Source organism: Heterocephalus glaber, unplaced genomic scaffold (assembly GCF_053883595.1).
Source record: "Heterocephalus glaber isolate CG9 unplaced genomic scaffold, H.glaber_assembly_v1.0 deba00001760, whole genome shotgun sequence".
In the NCBI taxonomy this organism is placed as follows: domain Eukaryota; kingdom Metazoa; phylum Chordata; class Mammalia; order Rodentia; family Bathyergidae; genus Heterocephalus; species Heterocephalus glaber.
This window is the reverse complement of record NW_028258457.1, coordinates 4,405,253-4,424,172: the sequence shown is the minus strand read 5'-3', so window position 1 is coordinate 4,424,172 and position 18,920 is coordinate 4,405,253. Positions and strand designations below refer to the sequence as shown.

The 18,920-nt window shown below is 55.0% G+C and overlaps 1 protein-coding gene across 8 annotated transcripts in view; it reads right to left on the bottom strand.

Moving 5' to 3' along the window:
• The window catches only part of Dot1l (DOT1 like histone lysine methyltransferase), a 49,334-nt gene that overhangs the window by 15,590 nt on the left and 14,824 nt on the right, over window positions 1-18,920 (bottom strand). For 4 of the 8 annotated variants that reach the window (XM_087201557.1, XM_013065844.3, XM_013065845.3 and 1 more), the window contains exons 4-18: window positions 17,583-17,697; window positions 15,739-15,967; window positions 14,314-14,408; window positions 13,511-13,573; window positions 9,923-9,978; window positions 9,236-9,315; window positions 5,341-5,409; window positions 4,456-4,562; window positions 3,598-3,639; window positions 2,675-2,785; window positions 2,299-2,533; window positions 1,360-1,473; window positions 711-802; window positions 529-630; window positions 48-185 (exon numbers count right to left, since the gene is read on the bottom strand). In XM_087201557.1, coding sequence (XP_087057683.1) covers window positions 48-185; window positions 529-630; window positions 711-802; window positions 1,360-1,473; window positions 2,299-2,533; window positions 2,675-2,785; window positions 3,598-3,639; window positions 4,456-4,562; window positions 5,341-5,409; window positions 9,236-9,315; window positions 9,923-9,978; window positions 13,511-13,573; window positions 14,314-14,408; window positions 15,739-15,967; window positions 17,583-17,697 — 1,648 coding nt within the window. Of the gene's footprint in view, window positions 1-47; window positions 186-528; window positions 631-710; window positions 803-1,359; window positions 1,474-2,298; window positions 2,534-2,674; window positions 2,786-3,597; window positions 3,640-4,455; window positions 4,563-5,340; window positions 5,410-9,235; window positions 9,316-9,922; window positions 9,979-13,510; window positions 13,574-14,313; window positions 14,409-15,738; window positions 15,968-17,582; window positions 17,698-18,920 lie in introns of those variants that run through there. The other 4 variants (XM_087201558.1, XM_087201560.1, XM_087201561.1 and 1 more) reach the window with 3 other exon arrangements.

Here is an 18,920-nt window from a genome sequence, read left to right as displayed (position 1 = left end):
TGCTCCACAAGGCTCCAGAGGGCCCTCCGACAGGCTGGTACACGTACCAGCTGCAGGCTCTGGCTTCGCAGCTCTCTGTTGTCCTTCTCCAGCTGCTCCGACTGCTCCCGAAGCTGCTGGTTATGGGCTGAGATCTCCTTCTGGGCTTGGATCAGGTCATTGTAGGTCAGTGCCTTCACACCCAGCTGGAGATCCAGGTGACAACATGAGTGAGGCTCATGGGTTGTAGGGACAAACCCTGTGGTGACCTGAGGGGCTCTAGTATGTCTTCCCAAAGGGGAAGGGTACAGCTTTCCCCTAGGTGCCAGAGGGGAAGGGACAGGTGGGGCCACAGAGAAGAGTAGAGGGAGCCTCAAGGATACAGCCAGAGCCTACCCCAGGTCCCAGGGAATTCTGTGAGGAGAGTACTTTGGGAAAAGCAGAGGAGCCAAGCAGGCTGATCCGCTGGACTTCGCCCACCCCCAGGGCCTGGTCAGAGCTCAGCTGGGAAAGGGTCCCAGGGTGGCCAGAATAAGTCCGGGGCACTACCTCATCGAGTTTCTGCTGGAAAAGCCTTCGGATCTCTTCCTTCTGGGCCTGGCAGTGTCCAAAGAGCTGCTGAGCCGTGCCCAGCAACTGAGCATTCCGTTCCTGCAAGCAGGAGGGGTGGTGACACAGGGACCATCACAGGGAAACAGACCCTGAGTCACCCCGGCCACAGCCACTCGAACCTTCTCCTGGTCCAGCAGCTGCTGCAGGTTAGCCTTGTACTGCGGTGTCTTCGTGTATGCCAGGAACTGCAGGTACTGGATCTTGAAGGACTCTAGAGACAAAGGACGTGGCTGTGGGAATAGGACACGCAGGGCAGGGCCCTCATGCAAGCCCACCCGAGGGAGAGGGTAGGGTGGGAGATATGTCAGACACAGGCGTGGGGGGCAGGTGGCTGGACAACCTCCAGAGATGGCCTCAGGCTATGTGTGTGGTACCCACACTGTACATGATGGTTCCCCATGGCTCCCCAGGACACTCTGACAGTGTGCAGGGACTCCAACAGTGAGGTGTCCTCTGGGATGCTCAGCAGTGTCCCTGATGTGTACCTGCCTCATGCCAAGAGCACCCTAGACACAACCGCACGTGTCGTAGACATCACTCAGGGTCCCCTGTCTCTGATGCTCATAAGGCCCCAACCTGAGCCTCTTCCAACCTGCCTGGTGCATCTGAGCCCAGCCCCTGCCCATCAGGGGGCTCAGCATGGGGTCACTAGGAGCCCCCAGCCTGATCTGTGAGGTGGGAGCCACGGCCCACAGAACCCGGCACCCATCCTGGAAGCCCACAGCCCAAGGCCAAGGTCCCAGCTGGCACCTTCCCGTCGAGACTCACCTAGCAGCTTCTGTAGTGCGGGTGGGGTGGGCGCCACCAGCAGCGGGTTGGGGCCGTGCCGAGGCATGCTTGGAGGTAGCTGGTAGAATGGGCTGTGAGGGGACCGGTAAGCATCTGCGGGGAAGAGTGCCACCCCTATGTCAGCCTCGCCACTCCCCTCAGCCCCACCAATCGGGTGGGCAACTATGTGGCTGTGTAGATGAGAGGCTCAGGGCGTTTCTCAGAGTCCAGAGAACTCCCTAAACACCACATCCTGTGGTCCTGACCACCAGACAACTGCTGCACCCCCCACCAGTGCTGAATCCATGACTTCTGAAACCTCTATGGGCAACACTGCTTCTGCCTTCATTATTTTTTTTTTTTTAAGTATTAGAGATTAAAACCAGGGCCTTAAAAAACAACAACAACAAAAACAAAACAGGGCCTTAACACTGAGCTGTACTCCCAATATCCCCAAACTTTCTCTCTTTCTTTTTTTTTTTTTGGTACTAAAGATCAAACTGAGGACCTTGCACTTGTGAGGCAGGTGGCAGCACGACTGAGCTAAATCCCCAGCCCTGCCCAACCTTTATTTTGAGACAGATCTTGCTAAGTTGCCCAGGCTGGGCTTGAGCTTGTAATCCTGCTACCTCAGCCTCCCAGAGGTGGTGGGATGACAGGTGTCCATCTATGTACCCAGCCCTGCCTTTGTGTTTTACACAAGACTCTGCCTTGCAGTGAGGTGAGGACCAAGCCCCACGCATTGTGTGGAGACCCCAGGAGGCCTGGCGCAGGATACGGTGCTGCTGTACTTCTGGGTGGTCTCTGCTCTTTCCACTGCCCTGACAAGGGTGGGCTCAAGGTGTGACCACCCCATGTGACTGTCTGGGGACCCAGACACTGTGCCTGGGTGAAAATGTGAGGCCAGGCATGGTGTGGACTGGGCCCATGGCTGCTCACCCTGGGGCGAGGAGGATGCCGTCTGGGACACAGTCTGGGCATGGAGGAGATCCAGTGCAGTTTGGTTCTTTTTGGGCTTACGCTCAGGGTTCGCAGTGTTCATTTTCTTGGGCCGCCCACGCTTCCGACCAGCCATCTTCCGCCCTTTCTTGTTCAGCTTCTTCTTCCGGGCTTTGGAGGGCGATGGCTTTTTGACGGTGGTCACCCCTGTCTTCTCTTCCTCAGCACCAGAATCCTGGTGGATGGAGAGTTAGGTCAACAGCAGGAAGGGGGCCTGCATGGGTCATATGCAGCCCCACAGGCGGCACAGGGTGCGTAGCACAGCCCTGCAAGACTCAAGTCCCCGGCATCCCAGGTGCATGTGGGCAGGTCTTACCATGGGGGTCTCGGTGGGGCCAGCCGCCTTGCTCTCAGGGACCTTGGTTGGAGTGGTTGCATTGCTCTTGTTCTCTCGCTGCTGCCGGCGCCTAGCAGCTTCCTGTTCCTCCTGGGAGGAGAGTCAGACAAGTGTCCTGATGACCCCAGTGCTGCCTGCATCAACTCCTCCGCCCAGACACAGATGAGCAAACTGAGGCACAGAGCCTGAGTGGCAGCCCTCACCGGGACATTCACAGCTGTGCAGAGGGACACAGGCCAGGGCCTCTGACTTTGACCAGGGAAAAAGGGAACGGCCTCTAGGATGGAGGAAATGCCAGAGGAGGAGGAGAGGTCCAGCAGCACCCCCACTGCCACAGAGAGGTCCAGGGCCCCCACAGGCAGGCTGGGCCGGACAGAGTTCCCCTGAGAGTCACTGGAAACTCTGGGTACCTCCTGGGCACACAGAAAGGACATGGCCTGAGGGCCAGCAGGGAGCCAGGCCAATGCATGCCCACAGCCCAGCCCCATCTGTCAGGGAACAAGGAAAGGGCTAGAGATGGGCATCCCTGTGCTGACATCTAACTCTACCAAGAAAGGTCACTGAGATAGGCATGTGGTCATCTTTGGTGGCAATTCACCAGGCAGCCAAGGCCAGAGAAGCAGGTCCTACCCACCTGGGTTCTACAGATTGGCATTTGGAACAACAGGGACAGGCAGACCAGGCTGGCAAGACCCCCTTTTCTCTAAGGGAGGGTAAAATGGGCATCTCCCAGGAATACCACAGACAGGGCTCCACAGGGATGCACACAGCAAAGCACTGGAAAAAGGCTGCATCCAGAGAGGACTGGGGGGAACAAGGTCCTCAAACTACCACCCCACCCTAGCAACTTAGCACCTCTCAGATGTTCCACATTACTGAATCATGGAAAAAGAAACACTTACCCTGAGTTTTGGATTTTTCAGACTAGAAAAATAATTTTCAAGCTAAAAAGAGAAAAACATGCTTATTAGAAGTGAATCGCAGACTGCCAAAATGAAGGCAACACCTCTGATGAACGTGTCCGTAAGTCACACCCACACCTGGGGACCAAGCACACCAGCAGGTGCCAGCAGTAGTGACCTGTGTGTGATAGGGCCCTGTAACACCCAGGGTGGCCAGGCACCATCCTCACCACCCAGTCACAGCTGGGCACACACTCCAGGGACACCACCTCCCCTCGCAGAAACATCAGCCCACCCCAGGACACCTGTTCAGGTCATGTGGCCATGGTGGCAGGGCAGCAAAGGTGGCTGCTCAGCTCATGCCCTTGCCCAGTTGCCCCATGTCACTTGTGGCCACCAGTCTCCATCCACACTCCCCAGAACGGACTTGTGTCACCCAGGCTGTGGTGAGCGATGGACATGGGTTGGGACACGTGGGTAGTAGCACCTCAGCACAGGGAAAGCAACAGGGCAGTCCATAGAGGGGGTGCTCAGGGGAAGGGGTGAGTCACACACCAGCCAGAGCATGTTGAAGACAGCCCAAGCCTCAGAGCTCTGTCTCATGCAGAGAGAGCTGGGAATAGGCAGTCAAGGACAAGACAGGCCACCTACACACTGCAGGTCTCTGGGTGACAAGGGCACACTCATTGTCCCATGTCATTCAGGAAGACATGCACCCCCCAGAGCCCAGAGCTACCAAGTAGCCCTGACCCAGGCCTTGCTGCCACTCCACGGGGAAGGAGCAGAGGGGAACAGCAGCCCAGGGACAAGGCAGGGGCAGGAACACTTCACAGTCAGGGCAGTGTCTGGGACACTCACTATGGTACGGTCAATAGTGTGCAGGTAGTAGGAGACCGGCTTCCCCGTCCATGATACGGAGCCCTTCAGGGGCGACAGCTCCACCACACGCATGATGGTGCCGATGTCTGGGGGCGGGGGGGGGAGGACAGAGACAGGTCAGGGCCTGTGCTGTGACCTTGGCTGCCAGGATCTGACCACCAGAGGTGTGTGCACAGCACCCCAAATGCCCAGCCAGCCAGGGAGACAGACCCTAAGCTACGGCCACCAGCCTTCATCTCTGCCCACCATCCCAGGTGGCCCATGGCGTCCCTGGGCTGGACCCAGTCACCAGGCCACAGAGGGCGGGCCAGCACATGACTGGCAGCCCATAACAGGAGGGCGGGGCTTGTCAGGAAAGGTGATGTGCCCAATCAAGCAGAAAGGCCCACCAAGTGACCAGGAGACATTCAGACTGCGGCCATGAGGACACCAGTGTTTACACAGGCAGCTCCTGAGAAGAACCATGCAAGTCAACAGCGAGGAACCTACAGAGCCCACAGTGGGAGCCAGCAGGATGCTGGAGGGAACAGCCCTGCCCCGCAGCTTCCAACACCCCAAGGCTTGTCCTTCTGCATCACCTCCTCTCAGAGGTGCAGGGCTCACCTAGGTGATCCTGCCTCACCAAAGGACAATGAGTGATGTCTGGGACATTTGTGGCTGTCACAATGTGGGCGGGGGGGAACCTGGCAGAGAGCAGGCAGAGGCCAGGGATACCACCTGGCACCCTGAAGTGCCCAGGACACCCACCCTGGAGAATGACCAGCCCCAGCAGGAACTCTGTCAAGGGGACACCCTGTCTTGGGGCATGTTAGTAGTTTACAGAGTGACCAAGATCATAAATCTAGCAACACAAGAGCTTATTACCACTCAAGTTTCTGCTGTTTATTCTGAAGTTCAGAGGTGCAAAGGGCTTCGAGGACACAATTCTGCCACCTGAAACACAAAAACTGATTATTGCCATTCATGGGGTAAACAAATGGACACACACATCACAACTGAGAGACATGGAACTTAAGAGTGTGGCAAAAAGTTACAAAAGGAAAAACGAGTGCTCTAAACATAAACACCAGGGCCTGACTCCTGTCTACTTCCTTACCCCTCAATGGGTAAATTTAATCCTGTCCTACACATAACTCTCCTTGAAAATGTTTTCAAACTGCTGTGGTGATGCTCGCCTTTAATCCCAGAGCTCTGTGAGGCTGAGGCAAGAGGACTGAAAGTTTAAGCACAGGGAGGACAACCTAAGTGATTTAGGGAGACCCTGTCTCAAAATAAAAGTAAGAACACATAGGGCTGGGAATTTAGCTCAGTGGCGCAACAGCTGCCTTATAAGGGCAAGGTCATGAGTTTGATCCCCAGTACTGCAGAAAAAAAAAAAAGAACACATAGTAGCTCAATGCAAAGGCCCTAGGTTCCATCCCCAGTACAGCAAAATAAATAAATACTCAGGTTCTCATAAAATCTCATTGGTATTGACCTCTGACTCCAGAATATCAAATGAAGGACAATGACCCTTCAGAGCCACCTTCACAGACAGCAATGACCTTGCTGCACAGTGTCTGGCTACACCAATGCTTGGGAAAAAGGTAGCAGAGGGGCTCAGGATCACCACACGGTGGAGGAAGAGACAGCCACAAGGGAGTGAGGCCACCACCACCACTGATGTGAATTCTGGGGTTCACTATTAAATGAGGAACAGCAGGGCAATTGGTATGCATACAGCAGAGTCTTTAAATACCCGCTACAGGACTCAGGATGTAGCTCGGTGGTAGAGTGCTTGCTAGCACGTGGGAGGCTCTGGGTTCCATCCCCAGCGCGCGCATACGCGCATACACACACACACACACACACACGCGCGGGCACAGTGGTGTAGGACTATAATTCTAGCACTCAAGATGCTGAGGGAAGGGCTGGGGATTTAGTTCAGTGGTTCCGCCGCCTGCCTCACAAGCGCAAGGACCTGAGTTCAATCCCTGGTACCAAAAAAAAAAAAGATGCTGAGGGAGGAGGATCACCAGCCTGGAATATATAGCCAAGACCTTGTCCCAAAATACAAAAACCAACCAAACAACACTAGAAGATCTAGAAGAGCAGGCCAGGAGGTGCTAAGAAAGGGCCCCCTGGGGAGTCAGCAAAGGCAAGGCTACATGTGAATGTTTCCATTCAAAAGCAGACCTGAAAGCTAAAAAGAGTAACCTGTATGTAACCAGAAAAAAAAAAAAAACCCAACTGCAGGATCAACATGGTAATGGCCAGATAGGACAAATAATTCTTCTAAATAACTCTTACACACAGTAGTCAGACTGCGCTGTTAAATTCTAAGGACAAAAGAGTAAGAAACTTTACATTTCACTAAGTTTACTGTTAAATATTGGTATTATTATTACTACCTGAAACTATGAGGGTATTTTATGTATGCTGCAAAAAAATCATACATACTAGGGCTAGGGATTTAGCTCAGTGGTTCTGCCGCCTGCCTTGCAAATGCAAGGACCGAGTTCCATCCCCAGTATCAAAAAAAAAAAAAAAAATCATACATACTAAACACACACTAAGAATAGATGTATCAAGTATTTATTAAATACATACTAATGCTTTTAGGAACCAAGCTGTTTATTGTAAGAATAAAGAAAAACAAATTAAAAATCAAAAAGAGCCATACATGATGGTGAAAGCCTGCAATCTCAGCACTTGGGAGGCTGAGGCAGGATGACTATCATGAGTTCAAGACCAGCCTGGGCTACATAGTGAGTTCAAGGCCAGTCTGCACAACAAAGACAGATCCTGTCTTAAAAAAATAAAAATAAAAAATAATGGAGGCTGAGGCAGGAGGATTACAAATTCAAGCCCAGCCTAGACAACTTTGTGACCTGGCAAGATCCTCTCTCAAATAAAAAAAGAGTTAGAAGGGCAGGGGATTTAGCTCAGTGGTTCTACCGCCTGCCTTGCAAGCACAAGGACCCAAGTTTGATCCCTGGTACCAAAAAAAAAAGCTGGGGATGCAGTCCAGTGTCATAGGTTCTATCCCCTGTACTACAGAAAATATGAAATTAAAGAAGTCCAAACACATATAACCGTTTACACCCATGCACACTCATGTACACCTCAAGGCTCTCACTCCCTCAATGCAAGAGGGCTGGGCTGGGACAGCACAGGGTCAGGCTGGGGGCCCTGCTGTGGAAGGGAGGGAACAAGCATCACAGATGACAAGCAGGGCACATCTGGCATCATCTGAGTTCCAGAGAGCAGGGATGGTGGTAGTGACCAGTTACCCATCGAGCATGATGACACCTCACCCAGTGGAGGGGTGTGATGGGAAGCTTTGTAGACCACCTCAGTATGCATGGCAGTGCTAGTCACCTCCCTTCTGCAGAGCCTCCTGTGACCGCAAGTGCCAGCAGGGTCAGTTGAGGTGACAGAGACCTTCTGAAGGCAGGGCCAGTAAGAAAGGGCACCTGCAGCACCAAGCCTAGCTCTCCTGACAACCAGACATCCTAGCACCCAGGAGCCAGCACATGAAAGGCTGGAGTACATATAGAGAGAAGTCTTGGATGTTCATGACATCACAACACAGCCCAATGCTCAAACTCGAATTGTTAAAACAAGGCTATCAGGGCTGGGGTATGACACAATGGTGAACACTTGTCCCACAGGTACAACGCCCTGGGGTCCATCCCAGGTACAAAAAGCAAAAAACAAAACAAAACAAAACAAAACTGGCTGGGTGTGGTGGCGTAAACCTGTAATCCCAGCCTGTAATCCCAGGGAGGCTGAGGCAGGAGGATCACTGTGAGTTTGAGGTCAGCCTGGGCTACATAGTGAGCTCAAGGCCAGCCTGAACTACAGGGTGAGACCCAGTCTCAAAAATAAAAAATAAGAACAAAAACCAGAGGGAATGTGAGAGAACAGGTCACAGGAGCAGCCACACATGAATGCTGGCTGGAACGCTGGGGGAACAGGTTCCTGACAGCTGCCCTTGGGACAGCTGAAACTAGAAAGGCAATCATGGCCTGTACAGGAGTCACTGTTCCTTCTCTGAGGTGACAACAGTGCCCAAGGGAGGAGTGCCCTTGGGGTGGAGCATGCAGCCTGGAGCTTGTGATTCTAAAGTAATCCAGGAACAGGCTTCACCACAGCTTCCACGCAGGCACACGCGCACTCACAGGACCCGCACTCACAGGACGAAGTGCATACGCAGACACGCGTACCACGTCCTGACAGCAGTGCTTGGGTAGCTGGGGACTCGTTTTACGCTGCCTGCCTGACATTTTCACAACAAAACTGGAAGAAGGCTATCCTCACCCCATCTGTCTCCTGGCTTGTGGCACGGGAAGCAGCCTGGCTGGTGGGCACTCTGTCTGTGAGGATGGGCAACGTGGGCAGATGTGCTGCCCACATCTCACCCTAGGCCAGGAGACCCAAGGAGCCATGGGCTGCAGGACAGTGCCCCAAGCTCACACTAGACACAGCCACAGCCCAGGTTCTACAGCCTGGGTGGGCAACTGTCAAGACCACATCAGCCATAGGCCTGTCTGACCTCCAGGAGAAGGCTCTGTGGCAGGGGCTTGGGTGGACAAGCCACCTCAACACCCGGGAAAGCAGCAGCTTGCAGGTTGTAGCCTGGGCACTGGGGATATGAATCCATGAGCAGTAGATTCCTGACTGAAAACCCAGGTTAGGGTATCAGAACACAACAGGAATAAGGTCCCCCTGCCCTGGGACCTGTAGACACAGGGCCTGGGTAGATGGGCTGCATTACCTTCCTTCATGTTTGCAAATCGCTCCTTCAGCTGGTGATCCACCTCAGGACCAAAGGCAAAGTTATTCACAAATATAACACTGCAAAACAATGTTCCAGTTGAGTAAAACCAATGTTCCATGTCACGAAAGTGCAGAGTCCCAGCGTGGACAACAGGCTGCCACTGCCAGGCACTGCCCACACCCATCCCAGGAACTCATCTGTGGGGCCCAGGGCCATGGGGAGACATCAGTCAGTCCCTTTTGGATGGGCCAGGGTTTGAACCACGATAGTTTGAAACCCACATCATCTGGAGACATTCCCTGGCAGCCTATGAAAGGCAGAGAGCAGGCACCAAAGACCGGACAAGCACAGAAAAGACAAAGACACTGCAAATGGCAGCTGACCGGAAACCAACTGGGAGCTGAGGACAGAGCAGGTATGTGGTGGTTTTAAGGGCCAGGAGGAGTGCAGCAGGGCCCTCTGGCAAAGCCTGTGACAGGACAGCTGAGGACACTGCTCATGCACAGGACCAGCACTCGGGGTCCTGGCCACCCACTGCCCCACACAGGGCCACGTGGCCAGGCTGGCAGCCACGCAGGAGCTTGAGTGGGGCTGGCACTCAGAGAAGAATGCATATGGCAGAGACCTGGACAGCCAGCACCAGCCAGGCCCCAGCCCATGAGCAGCACAGCCCTGCAGCCGTACCTCGTGTTGGCAATCCGCTCTCTCCACTCTTCTGATAGGAAATCGCCCCGCTCCAGCTGAGAAAGAAAACACAGACACATTTAACTTCCATGACTCTGTCCCCACGGCCACTGTGAAAAGAACATGAGATGAGCAGAGTCATGAGGGCAGGAAGGCCGTGAGCTACCAGGCCATCTAGGAGCAGGTCTGCCCCTGGCTTGGCCCACAGCCAGCCTTGCTGCTGAAGGACAGAGTGGAAAGGGCTGGCCTGGGGGAGAGGTGGTCACAGCACACGGAAGAACACCTTGAAGTCCAGGATGTGAACCCCATGCGGCCCCTTAGGGAGCTCCCCACAGAGGGCAGCCTATACCCCCAGGAGCAGCACAGTGTGGACTGTGCAAAACCCATAAATTAGGCAGAGCATCCACATCCCTGGTCACTGCCCACCACAAACGTGTGGGCAGATGAGGTGAGGCTGTCGCCAGTACCAGGGTGTGAGTCCCCCAAACCTTGTCACACCCTCCAGCCTGAGTCTACACAGCCGTGTGCCTGTAACCTGTGTCTCCAGCGAGTCCTGCTAAGAGCTCGCATCTCTCCTCTCACTGGTCTGCAGAGTCCACCAGCCAGGCCTGGGCAGAGACTCAAGTCCAAGGCCTATGCAGGCAGAAGAATACGAGATCAAGTCCCTGGTGCTGGGTCTCAGCCTGAGTGATGCCCTAGGGGAGGGATCTGCAAGCCCTGCAAGGTCTCCCAGCTGCCTCTGTGTGCCATTTCCCATGGCTGGCTCTACCCAGGTCCTGTTGCTTATAAAACCACCTCAGCCAAGCTCACTGGCTGTGCATGTGATACCAACACTCTAGGAGGCTGAGGCAGAAGGATTGAAAGTTCAAGGCCAACCTGGGCCATTTAACAAGTCCCCGTATGAAAATACAAGGGCTGAGATGTGGCTCAGCAGTAGAGCACTCGCCTAGCATCCATGAAACTCTAGGTCGCAGCCTCAGCAACACACACACAAAAATCAAAAACAAAGCCAACACAATCTCTAGGATGACCGTGTGCTGAGCCCTCTGACACCAGCTCACTCCTTCACAGCTCCCCTCCAGGGGAGACCTGTGCTAGCACCCCCGGGAAGTGTCTTTTTGACCCTGCATGCCCCAGTGAGGTTCCTGGCTGGCTGGCTCACACTTATGACGGGGGGTCCCCAGGGCTGGGGTACAAAGGCAGGAGGGGAAAACCAGGTGGCAGGATGCAAACACAGTCACAGTCCACCTTTCCTGATGAAGGAGGCTATGTCGGGCCACACAGCTGCTCCTGTGGCCAAGGTCTCTCCTGCCCTCTTCTGTGCACTGTGCACACTGGGCCCTCATGTGCCCATCCCCGGAGGGCAGTGGATCTCAGCACAGAGATGGGAGGCACCTCTCAACTCCTGTCCCTCAGCAAGCTTCAAGGCCTTGAAGGACAGGCGGGGACTCATGGCCAGAAGCTGAGGGAGCAGGAGGGGATGGGAGCTGGGATGGGAGGTGGACACAGGTTGGGTAAGAGCAGCTCATGAGAACCAGATGCAACTGCAGCCACAGGAGGGAGCCGGTCAGCAGGGCCAGCTGGGTGACACCATTCACCAAGTCTCTGCAGTGAGGCGGGGATCCCTGGACCCAGATGCAGCTGTGGGCCTGGAAAAGTACACTGGGCTATTTTAAGCTCCTGGCTTTCTTCTTCTTCCCTCGTTGAGTAACACAAGACAGGACTTAGAGCTTGCCAACCAGGGCGCCGTGTCAAAGCCACAAGAGCTGCTCAGAAGCTTGTTCAAATATCAAGACACAAGTTCCCGCCAAAATGAGGAGTTAAAACAGCAAAAGCCAGGCATGATGGCACAAGCCTGTAATCCCAGCACTTGGGAGGCTGATGCTAGAAGGATGACCATGAGTTCAAGGGCAGCCTGGGCTGCATAGTGAGTGCAAGGCCAGCCTGAACTACATAGTGAGACCCTGTCTCAAATACCCTCCCCCCCCAAAAAAACAGCCAAAGAAGCCCAGTGCAGTGGCACACACCTGTAATCTCAGCTATTCACGAGGCTGAGAAAGGAGGATCACAAATACTTTTCCCTAAATTCTGCTCACAGCCACAAGGCAAAAGCCACTGGAATAAACAGTGAGCACCCAAAACCTCTACAAGGTCCTGAGAGTAACAATGCACCAAGGCTACACCACAGCTCCAGCCCCATCACTGACCTGAACCCCTCCAGGCCAGGCACTGTCCACCAGGGATGACAAGATGAGGGGAGAAGGAGACCTGACCAAGATCTTCCATCCTCCTCCCTGCCACTTCCTCCCACAGCCAGCCCCCAGCTCATACACCTGTAATGCCAGTACTCTACGTAGCTGAGGTAGGAGGATCACAAGTTTGAGCCCAGCCTGGACAACTTAGTCCTATTTCAAAATAAAAGATAAGAAAGGACTGGGGATGTAGCTCAGTGTGAAGGCCCTGGTTCAATCCCTAGTGCTACAAAAAAGAAAGGCAGTGGTTCCACTGCCTGCCTTGCAAGCACAAGGACCAGAGTTCAATCCCTGGTACAAAAAAAAAAAAAGAAAGGAAGGAAGGAAGGAAGCGGGAGAGGAGAGAGAAAGGAAAAGAAGAGGCCAGGGATTTAGCTCAGTGCAAGGTACCGAGTTTGATCCCTGGTAGCAAGAAACAACAACAACAACAACAAAAACAAAGAAAGGAAAAGAAGAGAGAAGAAAAGAAGGCAGGAGAAAGACAGAAAAGGCAAGGTAGGCAAGGTGGACCCGGGCCACCACCTGGGATCCATGCACCAGCCCAGGACAAATAGCAGAAGCAGAGGAAGGATTTCCCCAAGGCCAGCGCTACCCAATACCAAAGCCTGACCAATGTGGCTCACAGCACAGGGCAAAGGTGCCTTGATGCAAATCTGCTGGAGAATTCAAGGCTACTGCACACCCTAACCCACCACATATCTGCAGGCACGGACACGAGGCCCCGGTGCCAACGCAAAAAAATAAAAGAAACACAAATCAACAGGTTAACACAGTAACACTCAGCCGATCTGAAACTGTCCACTCAGTCATCACACACACATGGGATATGAGTGCACACCCAACCACTCTCTTGTGGAGGGTGCCCTCACTGAGATGACCCCTGCACAGGCAAATCGGGGAGGACCACTGCCCATGAGTCCCCCAAACAGGAGGGCGGAAGGAAGATTGGGACTCTGCTCAGCCAGAAGGCTGGCTCTGGCAGCCCCTGGACAGTGAGTCTCCCTCCTGCTGGCATGAGGGTCCCCACATGCCCTGGAGGGAAGATGGGTGCAGGCTGGATAGGCCGGGGATGACAAGGCTCCAGCAGAGGTCACATGTGCCAACCAGGGCAGTGGGGGCTGGGGGTGGTGTGCCATGTCACCCACATGGCAAGACAAGAATGGGGGGTCAGGGGCTGGGGATTTAGCTCAGTGGTTTTTGTCGCCTGCTGCGCAAGCATAATCAATCCCTGGTAACCCCCTCAAAAAAGAAAAAAAGAATGGGGGGTCAAGAGAGAGCCAGGGCTGGGGGGCTGGGCTGGGGTCATAGCCACGGGGCATGGAGCGATGGCACTCACTGTGTATTCTGCATGCTTTTTTCCATACCATTTCATCCACTTCCTGAACTCTCGGTCCATGGTCTGGAAGGGAAAGAGGTCACACAGCCCATCAAAACTCTGAGCAGCCAGGATGGCCCGAACCAGCCCACATGTCCACATATCTGCAGCTCCCAGTGGTCCCTCCAGCCTGGCAAGATCATACAGATCAGGATCTGTTTTCACCCACAGCACGGTCCCACTAAGACACTAAGTTCCATGAAGACACTCCTGGTGTGGGGCAGGGCCCGCAGGAGGCAGGCTCAGTGGAGGTGTTCCAGGGCTCCCGACTCTCCAGCATCCAGAGGCCTCCAGGCCACAGACTGAACATGCTTCTGTGGGGCTGAGACGCCACTCACATGCCCACACCTTGCAACCCACTGCTCCCTACCCCGGGCAGAGGCTGTGAGAGGGTGGCCCCAGCAAAGCCCAATCCTCCATCAGGAAGAGAGGGGACAACCAAAGGAAGAGGGTGGGAGTGTCCAAACCAGGTTAGGTGCCAGGCTCAGTGGAGGAGCTCAGCACCAACCCCACCAGGAGGGTGAGGTCACAGGGCAGGGAAACAAGCACAGAGGCCTCGCCAAGCCTCCCTGCTCCTAGCAGCAAAGGCTGGCCATCTGCTGGGAGGGTGCCAGATATCACAAACACACTCACACCCTTGATTCAGACAAAACTCCTCAGCCTAGGAAGGATGCTGCCCAGACAGGGAAGTCCAGGTGCTGGGTGCTGAGGGTGCCATGCCTTTGACACCTGCCCCACACGGCCCAGGCCCCAGGACCACGTACCTCCGCGTACTTGGCTGGGATGTCTGCTTTCTCGACTCCATAGTGATGTTTGCAGTTGGTGGCTGCAGCAACCTGGAGGACCACCTGTCCTACACCTTCAATCACAGAGAGATGTGTCAGAGCCCCATGGAGCATTTGAGACAGAGCCTCAGTGCCTGCGGATACCACCAAGTGGCCAGCACTCAGGGGAGGGCATGTGATGATGGGACATGGGCCACGTGATGATGTCCAAATGACACCAACAGGTGTGGGACATGAGACAGCTCAAAGACCCACAATGTCCTCTGAGGTCACTGAGGATACCTCCAAAAATCCTGGCCCTTGCAGAGTCCCCATCAGGGGATGGACACCTCCACCCACCCCCTCAACCACACCAGCTATCTGTGGCCCCAAGAGAGACAGGCAGGGTTTAAGTGTTCCCACAGGCCCACCTGAGCTACCTGAGACTCGGTGGTGCCCAGAATGGCGTCCACAACCAGGCCCCCAAAGCACTGCTGCAGTGCAAACACACAAATTGTGGTGGTCAGACTGAAAACACTTCAAGGAAGCGGAACTGGCAACTTTGGTAGCTCTGGGCCTGGAGACACAGCTGTCCCCACATGGCCAACACACAGAGTCAGAGCACCTGGTGGCCTGAGACCGAACACCCTGTTGGCCAACACCCTGGGGTCACAAGGACTGAGGGCCACAAGCACCACTTCTATACAGCAAGTCAGCTGTTCTCAGTACTGGTACCAGCCACCTGATTCTCTGTGCTGAACGCAGTGTGTGCAAATTACACTGAGCACTGGGGAGGGAGAGGTGGGCACTGCCAGCAACAGGGCAGACTCATGTGAGGGGCACACCCTTCAGGAGACTCTGGGGTTCAAGCAAACATATCCCTCAGTGTTTCTGTGGAAACAGGATCCCAGAGCCAGTACTGAGGGGTGCTGTGACAGGTGACTGGGGCAGCACCTTATAAACATGTGGAGGGAGTAATCCAGGCCCTTTCCTGCCCTGCCATTCCCTCTCCTGTGAAGTCAAAGGAACAAAGACACTCCAAGGAGGGCAGGGCACAGGCTGAGCCTCTCAGGGACACAAGCAGCCAGGTCCAGCCTAAGTTTTCTTGCACACAGGTGAGGTCCTGACAGTGCTAAGACAGAGCCGTTTGGCAGAGAAGGAGCCGCACAAGCCAAGTGCCTTTTGGGGCTGGCCATGCAGGCAAAGGCATGAACAAAGCTGGAGGGGGCTCAAGGGTCACAGGGCACAGAGCCCCAGGTCTTGACAAGAGAACATCGGCAGTGAACAGTTGGGGCAGTGGCTGGAGCCTCCCTGAGCTGCTGGCCTGTCCCGCTGTGCCATCCTCTGAGCACACACACATGCACGAAGATAAGGGCACAGTCAGGAAACCAATGACAGCTGTCAGACTCCTCACTAGAGACCCACCACTGCCCAGGTCCACGAATAGATCATCCTCAGTCATCTTGATCTCATCGATCATCTGGGCCACCAGGTCAAAGGAGGTCTCCCCATACACCTCGGGGGAGAAGGGCTCATAGTTGTTAAGCTTCTCTGGGTCAGTCACCGAGTGGTTGTAGACCTGCTGCAGGATGTGTCGCAGAAGCCCGTTGGACGGCCGTGTGTTCAGCTTCATGGGTTGGGTGGTGCCCTTCCACTGGGGACAGATGGACATGATGGACAGGTCATGCACACGCGAACACCCTGCTGTGCCCACCCTACCCTGTTACTTTTCCAGTTAGATACAGTGGGGGCTGGGGCAGTGCTCAATGAGGGTTTGCCTGGCACTCGTGAAGCCCTGGGCCCCGTCCCCAACACCTCAGACTCAAAGAAAGTGTTAACGTGTGTGCGTGCAAGTGTAGGTCCTTTCATGAGGTGCACACCCAACTCTTCTCAGCTGTGACCTGCGGCAGGAGATGGGGAGCATGGCCTTGGCTCCCCTTGCTCGACACTCATCTTAGGCACCCAGTGCGCAGTTACTTTCTCATCCTGAAGGTCACTGGGGGACCAGCCCATTGCCTCCAGGCTCCCAGCCCACTGGTTGCCCCATAAGGAGCACCTGGGCCCCAGCCCTGAGGACCCATCCTTTGAAAGACAGCAGTCTGGCCTCTTCCACTCAAGCTCTCCAGCCTCAGAAAGGTCATCTTTGACTAAAAAGCCACCGGGGAGAAAAATAATCTAGCCGAGAACCTAGGTGTGCTGGCCGCTTCTCAGCCTTGGCATGGGACCCTGGAGCCCCTCCAGACCCTTGTGTAGCTGTCCATAACCCAGGGGAGTCAGTCCTGGCCCTGGGGCATCACTATGAGGACCTGTGCCCTGATTCCTTATGACAAGGGTGTCTGAGGCTCTGCCCTATGTGGCGCAAGGGTGCCTGCCAACATCACCACATCCCCTCAGCCATATTCAGCACCAGGACAGTGTGGGACAGTCGGTGGGAGCCTCCCAGAACAGGACTGCACAGCCAAGGGGCCAGGCCACTGCCACTGAATGGGACCCAGAACCTCAGTAACAGGCCACTGGGCCCTGCCAAGGCCCATCTCCAGCACCAGGAGCCACATGAAGACCCCCAGCCTATTGTTGTCTATGCGGGGGCTCCTAACATACTCAGCAGACTCAATAGTCCTTCCTGTGGTCAGCACTGGTGGTAAAGGCCATAGCCAACACCCACACAGGCCAGCCACCATCTGAGTGCTCCATGGAGCCACACATGGCACACAATTAGCCAGCCAAGGGCAGCTAGCCACATGGGACTCTAAGCACTGCCAGCTTGGGAGGGACCCTCAAGGCCACACTGCACCATCTCCACTTGCCCCAATAGAACCCACTCTGTGGCGGCTGCACATCCCCACCAGGGCCGAGCACCTGCACTTTCTCTTAAGAGGACCTTCCTTGGAAACAGGAAGGAGTGCACACTCTGCAGCATCTCAGCCCTCCCAAGGTGCCACTGTGACCAAGATGGAGGACACAAGTCACAGGCTAGCTGGAAGGCAGGGCTGGTCTTCACAGCCTGGGAAGCTGCTTGTGCTCACATCTCTGCCTTGTCCCTGGGGACAGGGGCATACCCAAGGATGACAACCCTCAGTACCTACTTCAGAAAACAAACAGCTGGGTCCTGATTGTGCTGCCACCTGGCTCCACCACTCAACACCAGTCACCACACCAGGTCTTCCATGGGAGCCCTGTCACACAACTAGTCTGCAGGGTCCAGGGGCCTGACTTCGAAAACCCACCAGGTGGAATGGGACAGGCTTCTGGGTGGTGAGGCCACCTACCAGCTGATGGATGCTGTCGATGGCCCGGTTGTACTTGTCACACAGCCTCTGCATGCTCTCGAAGCTGGAACAGGCAAGAGAGAGGTACCGTCCCAGAGCAGGACTGCCACTGCCACTGGACGGGACCCAGAACCTCAGGAAGGAGCCACTGGGCCATGCCAAGGCTCAGCTCCAGCACCAGGAGCCACATGAAGGCCCCCAGCTAGGGCCAGGGACACACTCCAGGCCTTGCACATGGGCAGGGCAGAACCAGGTCTGACCCCTGTGAGGGGCTCCAGGCCAATGCCAGCACATAGGCAGCCAGTCCTGACCAGGAAGTCCTGGCCAGGAGACTGTGCAAGGGCAGCTTGGGCTGCTTTGGGCCCAGGGGTTTAACCTAAGGTCAAGGAACGCCCAGCAGGCACAATTAGAAAAGGACTCTGCACAGTGGGTGAGACTCAGGAGGCCCTCACTGTACTGAGCTGGAAGCAAATAGAAACCCACCATGGCCCTTTTTGGCAGCCTCATAGAGTCTTCTTTCTCCTGGCCGGGGTCACCCACAGTGTCCCCAGAAGGGTTTCCATGCAGGAACACTGGGGCCACCTGGCTTGCTGAGGCAGTACCTGGTGCTAAAGAGCCTAACTCTGTAGGAAGCGCAGCTCCTCCTTCCCACACAGGGATCACCTCTGTCTAGAAAACTTTTTTTTGTACTAGGATCAAACTCAGGACCTTGCGCTTGCGAGGCAGGTGGCAGTGCAGTGAGACCTCATCTCAAAACCAAACACATGGAAGAGACCACAAGATCCCAAAGGCAGGATGCCCCAAAGCCTAAGGGCACCTTATAAAGCATTGTGTCAGCAGAACATGGGATTCCAACAATGTCAAAGACCACTGCTGTGTCAATGCTGGCATTTCCAAGCGGATGGAGGCCACCAGAGACACACACAGGCCTGAGGCAACCGGGCAGTGCCCAGGGGTCCTCGCCCACAACCTCACCTGTGCATTGGGTCAGGCAGGGGCTGGCAGCACCACAACCAACCAGGACTACACACAAGTCCCCCTGATGGGAACTGTGAACCCATGTGCGTTTGGGAGCTGTCTCCCTCCTGAGGCACCACCCCCTGAGCCCTGTCCTCACCAAGCCCTCAGGACACTTTACAGGTTTGTTTTCTCATATTCCAACCCTCATATCCTGCCTTCAACCTGAATAACTGGAGACCACAAACCTCTGGAGACCCACCAGGGAAGGACGTCAGATGGGGAGTGTGGCAGAGTGGGCCCAGTGCCTCAGCCCTCTGGGCTCATTTTGCAGTCATCTTGCATGAACACTGTGGGTCCAACCAGGAGGTCTTAAATTTG